Raw genomic sequence first — 11,953 nt, 5'->3', positions numbered from 1 at the left:
AGGAGATAAGCCACTAGGTGGCAGAGGCACTAGAAAAGTGACAAGGTAACGTCTTTTTCTTCCAAACTGGACCCTAAATACTCTTTGGTTCCCCGGGCAATCCATTCATTAAATAGAAACAATCTGATATCAACTTTTCACATGTACATTATGAACGAGTCAGGTGTGAATGTACATTTTGTTTATTTCTAGTTACAATGTTTTGTTTGGTGTATTGCACACATTGTAAGACAAATTTCCTGACGGACACTAAAGATTATCTTTATTATTAAAGTCCTAGAAACTAAAACAATGTTTAAGTAATAACCTTTGATATTCTATATTTAAAATATCATGGTCTTGTGTGTTTTTTATAATTCCCCCCCCCCCAATATTTTTCAAGGAGAAGCTGTCAACAAAAATTTGATAAATTCCCAGAACAAAACAAATACATATGAGCTATGAGCAGTGAGTCTTACCGCCGAAGTAGGAACCGTCTGAAAGACTTGTAGCCACCTCCCCGTCTGCTGTGATAATATCCACAATACCTTCTTGTATGAAGAACATCTTGGTTCCCATGGTTCCTTCTTTGATAATGTAATCCCCGGGCTGGTACACCTGGACACACATTCAAACAGGAGTTTGTTTTTTGTAAAGTTGACATCAATGTAGCCATCACACAATTCTCGAATTCTAAAATCTTGACAGGACTAAAAGTGAGAAGCAACAAAGATTTGCTTCTGATATTGGGGTGTGGTGTATGAGTGGTAAAGCCCTTGGCTTCCCAAACGAGGGGTCTTGGGTTCCAATCTCAGTGAAGGCAGGGATTTTGACCTTCGGCATTTTAAGGGCAACCCTGAAACCATGACATTACATTGGCCCTATGATACTTTACAGTCATTAATAACTCAAAAGTTAAATGTATTGAATTGTTTTTCCAAGATTCTAGAAAAAGATCCTATCTTGATTAACAAAGTGGCTTATAATAGAACATTTACATTTACACATCTCAATCATCTTGATCTAGGTAAAGTTTCTGTCACATATTTATTTTCTATCCTATAAATAGATTGCTCCACATGAAGAAACATGATGAATCCAGTCCATTTGGTTGTTAAATCGTAGTTTGAATCATTGACTTTTTTTTTTTTTTTTACCTTTCATGATATCTTACAGTTGTGACACAAAATGTGCAGACAAAACACAGGCCCGCAGTTAATTTCATTTCGAAATATGCTTCAGATTTTCATATATATATATATATTGTAATCTTCCAATTACTGAAAACAACAATCCGTATTTTAAGTCAAAGATAAGCGAATTAGTTTTATTTAATTTCTTCCTCATTTATAGACCCGTGACCGCAGTTCAACGTGCCCCAAATTGAAACAATGCTCCGCTAGGCTAACATAATGTAGACACAAAACCTAGTCAACATAGTCGAACATGTGAAGATAAAATGTTTTATCTAACGCTGATTTTAATCTAGAGCTCCCTTAACTATATTGGTGTGATTAATATTTGCATATGCTATGGCTACCTGGTCAAGAAGTATGCTCCCTAGACAGTCGTCTTGATACTCTCGGGTTTGAACCCTGCAGGCCGCCACCCCTTGCCATGCTGCGATAGGGATGCAAAAGAAAGTCTACATATGGTAGATCTGCAATCTACAGCTTACCTCAAATTTCAACTTGCTGACCACCTCGGAGACAAACGACGGATCAGCGTTCGTGAAGAAAGGAACTGATGCCACCAGAGATCGACAATTGTGATTGACTACTTCCTGTTGGAAATCAGAAGCAAAAACGTTGATTAGAATCTAGTTTCTATTTGTATCAGTCAACAAGTACAATTGGATAAATTAGGGATAGTTAGAGCGTTTCCAATTGATTTGTCTTTTTATGCTTTTAGATCAAAAGGTTTAACATGGGAGCTGTAATTTATTTTTCTTTTACTACATTTAACAACAAGAACTTGTTACAATGTTAGAGACTGCCAGAATAAACAGACAAGTGGTAAAGTAAGAGATAACAGAATCACAGCAACTCAGGCCAAAAATAAGTCAGAATATAGAGAGAAAATAAAACAAATGAACTAGAATACATGTTGAAATGATCTGGAATATATGTTGAAATGATCTAGAATGCACATGTAAAGATCTACGGGTCCTACATAAAAAATTGCACCAGCGTAAATCCTTTCAATATTGTCAAGAAATTTTTTTACAAATAAATAAAATATGTGAACTGATCCTTTTTTTTAAACTAAAGAAAGTGTTAGAGACAGTGTCAAGAAGAAGAACCGGTCCTGTAGAAAAAGAAAACGCAGTTCTTACAAAGAATAATTGTCAAGTTCTGTCAGAAGTGTTAACGTCTGCTACTCACGTGCTTCAAACATTCATTCAGCTCTGAAAGTATCGTCTCCTCGTCAAACATTTTCCCTTGGTATCGATGCTCATAGTAGTCGGTAATTCGTTGGCGTAAACTTCTTGGCAACTTCCGGTAGATCATATATTCTTCCACTTGTTTGAACTGCAAACAAACAGCAAGAAATTTAAAAGGAATTAGAAAAACAAGGACAGTATATTTAAACATTAAAGAAGTACTTTCTAGCAACCCGTGGCCTATCTTTTATCAAGAATATACATAGGTCATATATACCATTTTAATTGGGATATTCCTTAATTAATCGATACCAAAAATTTTACATTCTTGAAAATATTCACATCAAACAGAGCTAAGCGTTCCTACCCTCCAAAATCGCCCTTGATTTTTCTCTCTCATTCTTTTCATGGTCGCTCTCAGAAATATTTGACCACCAGACAACTGTGTACCAATGAACACATTACCTTACCCTCACATTCCAAATATGTTTAGAAGATGCATAAAAAACAAAACAAAACTTGAAGTGGCCAAATTTGTTGGGGTCACTGACTAGAGTTCTGTTTGTCCCTCCCTCCTGGAGGAGTGGCTGACCTCTTTCTATTATTCTCTCTCTCTCTCTCTCACACACACAAATTAAATACACGCGCACATGCCTATATGGTATGGTGATGGCAAATCGACATTTGAGAGTCTCTGGCTCAGGTTCCGGCTGATTATTTGATTCTGTTCACGGAGCAGAGACTTTATGCACACATTCAGAAGCTAAAAAGCAGTTGACAACCGAAAAGGTAAAAAACAATTTCCGCTTTATCCTCTAGTCCGACATGATAGCCAAGATTCTTTCAATGACAATGTGATCGAATACATGTGATAGGACAAAGCTTAATTAAAAACATGCAGTAAAATCCCTTTGTGTAATAGTGTGGATGAATTAAAACGTGAAATTGTTCGTTGTAGTCATAAACATATATGAAATATGAGAAAATTGTAATGTAATTTGAAGTATAAAGCTTATGATGTATTGTGAGATGTGTAGATCCAATAGTCCATGACCAAAAAATAAATCATTTCGTGGGTATTTGTTTTAATCGTTACCCAACTGAGAACATAACTCTTTCAATGCCCCGATCGAATTCCCTACAGACAGAACCTATCTCTATTAATACAACAAAATCAGTTAACCGACACTCTGAATGGCAGTATGGAACAAGAACGATGTAAAGCACGCTTCTTTGCATTGACGAAGATTGTCGACAAGCTTACAGCTAAGTAGAAAAGAAAATCTGGCTAAATGGTGATGAAGAAGAACCTCAACATAAGACTAGATTAGACTTTGACGGTATGCACTCTGGACTACGGTAGCGATGATCCCTGATTTAAACCCTGCCTGGTGCTATTCTTCATCGTTCTTGTATTTGTCTAGGATGTAGTCATCTTCAACTCTGAACATCCGTAAAATGTAAAACAGAGACAATGCGAAGTTGTCCAACAGACGCCAACTGACGTTTAAAAAGGGAGAGCAAATTTGTAAGTTGGCGATGGATGCCCAGTGCCCATGCGACATCTTAATGGAAACCAGTGAAAGAAAATTATTGATTGTCTAAGACCACGAAACAGGTAAAGAATAGTTAAGTCACATTGCGAACACAAGGGACCTTGCAGAAAGTGGAATACATCTAGAAATATTTAATAGTTTTGCTTGTTTAAAGATGATGCATCTTATTTTCATTCTCTAGGAAAAGGTTGCCCCTTTTTAAGAGAACTGTTCTACGAAAGGGTTACCCAGTACACATGTTCAGATTTGTATCGTTCATACATTTCGTCTCGTCCGACTTTGTCCCCAGAGGCGAGAGATACTAAGCAAATTGTTGGATCTGTTAGTATACATTCTCCTGGAGTTATACATTCGTTGTGTCCATATTTTAAGTTCACCACTTCTCTCTTCCAGTTTAGGCTTTGCAGTGAACAGAGTAGAGCCAAACTATTTTGAAATTTTCTTATTTATTTGTATTTCTTGGGCAAAAAGTAAATATATCTGCCTTTAGTACGTCTCAATGTGAACAAAAAGTAAATATATCTGCCTTTAGTACGTCTCAATGTGAACAAAAAGTAAATATATCTGCCTTTAGTACGTCTCAATGTGAACAAAAAGTAAATATATCTGCCTTTAGTACGTCTCAATGTGAACAAAAAGTAAATATATCTGCCTTTAGTACGTCTCAATGTGAACAAAAAGTAAATATATCTGCCTTTAGTACGTCTCAATGTGAACAAAAAGTAAATATATCTGCCTTTAGTACGTCTCAATGTGAACAAAAAGTAAATATATCTGCCTTTAGTACGTCTCAATGTGAACAAAAAGTAAATATATCTGCCTTTAGTACGTCTCAATGTGAACAAAAAGTAAATATATCTGCCTTTAGTATGTCTCAATGTGAACAAAAAGTAAATATATCTGCCTTTAGTATGTCTCAATGTGAACAAAAAGTAAATATATCTGCCTTTAGTACGTCTCAATGTGAACACTTTAGTACGTCTCAATGTGAACACTTTAGTACGTCTCAATGTGAACACCTTATTTACGTTACTCGTCTTTAAGTCGGCTCACATATATATGTTCCAAAGATGGATTGAAAGAGAGGGGGGGAAGAAAATATTTTGGTGTTTATGGACGCCAATGTTCCTAATGCCTTTAATACACTGCTATATCTACGTGGACCAACAACCAGACACTAAAGGAAAAACAACTAGTAGGTTAATGCTACATTAGAAAGCAGAACCAGACTAGACTTTTTGGTTCAATCCTTCTAGCAGGCTATTGATTTCCGCCCGACCTTCCGTTTGCCTCCTTTCTTTCTTCAACATTCTAGCTAATTAAAAATATTAGCTAATCATAGGAAGTAGCCTTTATTTACTGGCCAAACTGTTTCTGTCCAATAAAGTGGAATACTAATTGGTCCATAGCCGCAAGTAACTAGGTAGAAGCTGGTGATATTTATAGATGCTAAGATGGTTTCAATGAACTATTCGCTGCTATTTCTATTAAATATACTTTAGTTGTGACACTTATAAGTTTGTTTTTCTTGAGTTGTTTATTTATTAACAATAAAACCTTTTTTTCCTATTTTTAATAGAAAAAAAAAAATTTGTGATTTCGTAGACAATTGTAAGGCTTTCAAAACATTAGAAACCTGACATGTCAGCTTAAAATGCCAATGTGTTATTCAGGCAAAGTTGATTGCGTCCCGAAGCAGGTATTTCGTCTAACGATTTATATGTACTTAAAGTATTTGGAACCAATGTTGTCAAAGGGAAGTCAGTGTAATGTCATAAGAAAGTCACTGTGATGTCAAAGGGAAGTCAGTGTGATGTCAAAGAGACGTCAATGTGATGTCAAAGAGATGTCAGTGAGATGTCAAAGGGAAGTCAGTGAGATGTCAAAGGGAAGTCAGTGAGATGTCAAAGGGAAGTCAGTTAGATGTCAAAGAGAAGTCAATGTGTGATGTAGTAATAATCATGTTAATGTCATTTTAGTTTTAGAGTGATGTTACCTTATGTTTAGGGTTAGAGATGTCACGGTTTTATTGACATGCATTCATGTGACATCCTAGTGACAAATCACAGTATGTCAGAACTCAAGAAGAATGATTACAAGATGTGATTTAGTTCCGAAAAACGCATCCTTCTCGCTGTCTCTCTCCCATTGACACACACACACATGGACAATAACACAGAGACAAATGCTAAGTTCAGGCAGACGATGGTACTGCATTATTAAACATTCTTTGCATCTACCAGACATTGATCGTCTGATCAAACGTCCCTCCCCCATCGCAAGGATTCTAAAAGGCGTGCAGAGAAAGTGAAGGGGGAGAGTCTAATTGATTCCTTGGACTCCCACCTCCCCAGACTTTGATTTTCATTCAGACTTCGGGATAAAGGTCTGGACGCTGTGTTAGACCCAAAGTGTAAATCACCAGAACTGCATAATGGACCTTAGCTGAGGGTGGGGCAGATGGTGAACTGTGAATCACAAAATGTTGTTAAAAACTCCGGCATGTAGATTGTAAGATGAAAGCAATAGATATAAATACAATTTAGAGTTAGGTCTTGCTTTTCACGCAAAACTGTATATAACTTACATCAAAGAAACGGTCAATGATAAGAGCCTACCAAATTGTAAACATTTTTTGGTTGTCATCGAATATGTATTCACCTAGCTGTCGTCAGACTAATACAAAAGTACAACTGACTTTGATTTGTTGGCACTTTCATAACGCATTGGGGAATATGTTAATATATATTTATGGAAATGTTTCATTGAATTATGTGTCGACAAGTGTAAAGCGATATAACGTTAATAAAAGTGTAGAAACACATTAATATTTACGAAGTCATAATAATAGGGAATACAAAGAAAAGACAGCAATAAAGCTACACTGTTTGTAAGATAATACTTCTCTTCTCATGGCTAGACAGTTTGTAAGATAATACTTCTCTTCTCATGGCTACACCGTTTGTAAGATAATACTTATCTTCTCATGGCTACACAGTTTGTAAGATAATACTTCTCTTCTCATGGCTAGATAGTTTGTAAGATAATACTTCTCTTCTCAATGCTAGACAGTTTGTAAGATAATACTTCTCTTCTCATGGCTAGACAGTTTGTAAGATAATACTTCTCTTCTCATGGCTAGACAGTTTGTAAGATAATACTGCTCTTCTCATGGCTAGACAGTTTGCAAGATAATACTTCTCTTCTCATGGCTAGACAGTTTGTAAGATAATACTGCTCTTCTCATGGCTAGACAGTTTGTAAGATAATACTTCTCTTCCCTTGGCTAGACAGTTTGTAAGATAATACTTCTCTTCCCTTGGCTAGACAGTTTGTAAGATAATACTTCTCTTCCCTTGGCTAGACAGTTTGTAAGATAATACTTCTCTTCTCATGGCTAGACAGTTTCTAAGGTAATACTTCTCTTCTCAATGCTAGACAGTTTGTAAGGTAATACTTCTCTTTTGAATGCTAGACAGTTTGTAAGGTAATACTTCTCTTCTCAAAGCTAGACAGTTTGTAAGGTAATACTTCTCTTCTCAATGCTAGACAGTTTGTAAGGTAATACTTCTTTTCTCAAGGCTAGACAGTTTGTAAGATAATACTTCTCTTCTCATGGCTAGACAGTTTCTAAGATAATACTTATCTTCCCTTAGCTAGACAGTTTGTAAGATAATACTTCTCTTCTCAATACTAGACAGTTTGTAAGGTAATACTTCTCTTCTCATGGCTAGACAGTTTGTAAGGTAATACTTCTCTTCTCAATGCTAGACAGTTTGTAAGATAATACTTCTCTTCTCAAGGCTAGACAGTTTGTAAGGTAATACTTCTCTTCTCATGGCTAGACAATTTGTAAGGTAATACTTCTCTTCTGAATGCTAGACAGTTTGTAAGGTAATACTTCTCTTCTCAAAGCTAGACAGTTTGTAAGGTAATACTTCTTTTCTCAAGGCTAGACAGTTTGTAAGGTAATACTTCTCTTCTCAATACTAGACAGTTTGTAAGATAATACTTTTCTTCTCATTGCTAGACAGTTTCTAAGATAATACTTCTCTTCCCTTAGCTAGACAGTTTGTAAGATAATACTTCTCTTCTCAATACTAGACAGTTTGTAAGGTAATACTTCTCTTCTCATGGCTAGACAGTTTGTAAAGTATTACTTCTCTTCTCAATGCTAGACAGTTTGTAAGATAATACTTCTCTTCTCAAGGCTAGACAGTTTGTAAGGTAATACTTCTCTTCTCATGGCTAGACAGTTTCTAAGATAATACTTCTCTTCCCTTGGCCAGACAGTTTGTAAGATAATACTTCTCTTCTCAATACTAGACAGTTTGTAAGGTAATACTTCTCTTCTCAATGCTAGACAGTTTGTAAGATAATACTTCTCTTCTCAAGGCTAGACAGTTTGTAAGGTAATACTTCTCTTCTGAATGCTAGACAGTTTGTAAGGTAATACTTCTCTTCTTAAAGCTAGACAGTTTGTAAGGTAATACTTCTCTTCTCAATGCTAGACAGTTTGTAAGGTAATACTTCTTTTCTCAAGGCTAGACAGTTTGTAAGGTAATACTTCTCTTCTCAATACTAGACAGTTTGTAAGATAATACTTATCTTCTCATGGCTAGACAGTTTCTAAGATAATACTTCTCTTCCCTTAGCTAGACAGTTTGTAAGATAATACTTCTCTTCTCAATACTAGACAGTTTGTAAGGTAATACTTCTCTTCTCAATGCTAGACAGTTTGTAAGGTAATACTTCTTTTCTCAAGGCTAGACAGTTTGTAAGGTAATACTTATCTTCTCATGGCTAGACAGTTTCTAAGATAATACTTCTCTTCCCTTAGCTAGACAGTTTGTAGGATAATACTTCTCTTCTCAATACTAGACAGTTTGTAAGGTAATACTTCTCTTCTCAATGCTAGACAGTTTGTAAGGTAATACTTCTCTTCTCAATACTAGACAGTTTGTAAGGTAATACTTCTCTTCTCAATGCTAGACAGTTTGTAAGGTAATACTTCTCTTCTCAATACTAGACAGTTTATAAGATAATACTTCTCTTCTCAAGGCTAGACAGTTTGTAAGATAATACTTCTCTTCTCATGGCTAGACAGTTTGTAAGGTAATACTTCTCTTCTCATGGCTAGACAGTTCAGCAAGAAATTCTAAAATAATACATAAGCGGGTACTGTAAGAGGCTATCTCATCGGAACGTGGTAAGAATCTACATTTTTCTCAATAAATATCTTCAAATGTTATTACTGAATATTTTATATGGGAACTAGCTGTCCAGGTCGGGCACACTATACAAGTCAAGTAGATCAGAGCTAAGTGCTAGACGATGCGGCAGAGTAAAACAAAATAGACTAGACTCTATACATATAGTGTAATAGAAAATTGCATTATAGTTGACAATACAGGTCATGTGACAAAGCAAATCTCTATATATAATTCTCTTCATGGTTTAAGAGTTTGGACACCACTTAAAGGAAAGATCACTCTTTTATTTCTGCAATTCGGACTAGAGTAGCCCCACGTTACTTTAGCGGCGAAAAAAAAAGAGGGGAGGGGAGAACAAGTAATCTACTCTGTATTCACCCGTCACTAAATAGCAGGGCCGCACTCAACCGTTGTGGGGCTCTATGCGAAACGGATTTGGCGGGGCCAAGTTTGAGTAGGGATACAGATAATAAGTGAAAATTAAGAATTTGTATACGAAAATAAATTCGTCTTTGCATTTTCTTCATTCTTTACTACCTACAGAATTACTTTACGAGCTTCGAGTGTAGCGAAGCCATACAGTATATCATAAAAATTATGTTTCCTACATAGATTACGCTCAATAGCAAGAATTACCAAATGTTTCAATCTATCTTCGAGAATTGTTGACCTCAAGTAATTCTTTATTAGTTTGAAGAGCGAGAAGTTTCTTTCACCGGATTCCACAATTATGGGTATAGCATAATGCCGTTTTTTTTCATTGCGCGTAGGATTGGCGTTTTCCATTTTGAATGACACCCCAAAATGACAATTTTTTTTGTCTATATTTTTCAGAAGATTTTTTTTTTGAGTTTTCAAAAGATTTTAATAATTTCCATGACTTTTTCGTATATTTTGCACTTTCAGAAGATTTCAAGGAGCTTCTGGTAAATCAGGAGGCTGCGGGAATTCTGTTATAAGTTATAAAAGGGTTTAATTTAATAATTTACACCTAGAATTAGCGCAGGTCCTTTGAAAGTGCTGGGCCCACTGCGTTCGCATTGGCCTAAGGCCGGTACTGCAAAATAAGGGCGTATGCTACGCCATGGGTCGACTAGTTTATAATAATAGACAATATACAGGCTCATAGACATACAAGAAATACGGAGTAATTTTGAAAATCAAATATCAAATACTGGCTTTAAAAAATTCTATTGATTAAATACACAAATCAAAATAAAATCAAGGACAATGGTTCATTAACAAAAAGAATGGTGGCAAAAATCTAATTTGCAATTTAATTAATTTTGTGTTTTAACTCAGGAAACAATATAAAAACTAGTTAAAACACAAATACTCTCCACAATTGTTCATTAATCACTGACTCGGCAGATAGTAAAATCAGGAGGAATGGAAAAAGAACAAAAGTATTTTTTTTTCTTATTGGCTACTGCCATGATTGGATAGATATCGTGACCTTGACCAAGTCGTAGCATAAAAAAAAAAGTAATTGTGCTCTAACCAAATGGATGCAAACTAATAACCCTGGGGGACTCAAGGGACGCAACACGTCAACTCAATTTGCTAGTTCGCCTTTCTTGTTTTTCTGCACAGTACAAGCCCTTGTCATCTAAAAATAGAACAATTTTTCTAATTCATTGGTCATTTTAGTTATGCTTTAGTTATAGTTTGCTTCACCTCACTAGCTGTAGGTCAATTCAATCAAAGTTTTATATTCAAACAATTGTGATTCTACAGTATGGGGCGTTTTAACAATACTGGAGAATTTCCTATATGTCTGACAACAATCAGTAGCTAGCTTCATAGTGTATCCAGTACACAAACTGAAAGTGTGGGTAAGCTAGGAGGTGTTTTTAAAGTTGTATTACAATTTCTGGTGTCACTTTTTATCACTACAGAATCAAACGTTTCTAAGCTCCTCCGCCTGTAACTCAATTTTATTTTATTTTTGTGATTTAGTTAGTAACATGGAAGCTCAATGGCCTTGTGTTGTTGGCCGTCGTAGACCTGTAGCACCACACTGCAGGTAGGCAACGAAACCACTGTAGGCGTATTACTTACTACTTGAATAAAGTTCTTTTTGTGAACAAATCTAAATACAACATTTCATTACAATATAGACACATATAACGTGAGATGAATTGAAATGAACTGATATTTCAAGGAAATCTAATTCACTATAAAGACACGTCTATACACGCATGCATCCAGGAGTCGTCTGGCGTACTTAACACAGCTTACGACAGAGCCGTTTATCTTGCATCATTAGACATGACTAACACTTAATTAATGCTCTCTCTCTACAACTAACAATAAATACTCCCTTTCTATAAGACCTATGAAACACACACACTCCAACAATACTCCCTTTCTATATCCCCTAGGAAACACACACACACACACACCATAACACCTTGACATTGTTAATTTTGTCGTGAAAATCCTCAACTAAATGTACACGATACAAAACAAATCGAATGCTCTAGATTATTGACTGATGCATGTGTACTCGGACGTGACGTGGGTCAAGAAATTATGGAATAAATTGACAAAGTCAACGTGAGCTTGTAGTTTTCAGACTTGTGGTTTGACCTAATTACATGTGTAGCTGTAATCTATAAACTGAACAGATATTCTATATGCTACGGCTAAAAACATAATTACATTGGAACAAAATATGACTATAAATAGAGTAGATTCGTTTTGTTGTATTTAAATATACGTATCTAATATAGACAATTTGTCAGCCATGTTGGTTCTTATGTAATTTACTTCTGCTGAACAAGGCAGTAAAATTAATTTCAAACTTCAGGTAGATTGAT

The 11,953-nt window shown here is 35.6% G+C and overlaps 1 protein-coding gene across 7 annotated transcripts in view; it reads right to left on the bottom strand.

Annotated features, from left to right (window-relative positions):
• The window catches only part of LOC106050831 (potassium/sodium hyperpolarization-activated cyclic nucleotide-gated channel 4-like), a 279,493-nt gene that overhangs the window by 9,018 nt on the left and 258,522 nt on the right, over window positions 1-11,953 (bottom strand). For all 7 annotated transcript variants that reach the window (XM_056026988.1, XM_056026982.1, XM_056027003.1 and 4 more), the window contains 3 exons: window positions 2,364-2,510; window positions 1,658-1,762; window positions 459-597 (listed from right to left, as the gene is read on the bottom strand). In XM_056026988.1, the coding sequence (XP_055882963.1) occupies window positions 459-597; window positions 1,658-1,762; window positions 2,364-2,510 (391 nt within the window). The remainder of the gene's footprint in view (window positions 1-458; window positions 598-1,657; window positions 1,763-2,363; window positions 2,511-11,953) is intronic.

Source organism: Biomphalaria glabrata, chromosome 1, assembly GCF_947242115.1.
Source record: "Biomphalaria glabrata chromosome 1, xgBioGlab47.1, whole genome shotgun sequence".
Lineage (NCBI taxonomy): Eukaryota > Metazoa > Mollusca > Gastropoda > Planorbidae > Biomphalaria > Biomphalaria glabrata.
The sequence above is the reverse complement of the archived record's forward strand: the minus strand, read 5'-3'. Positions and strand labels throughout refer to the sequence as shown.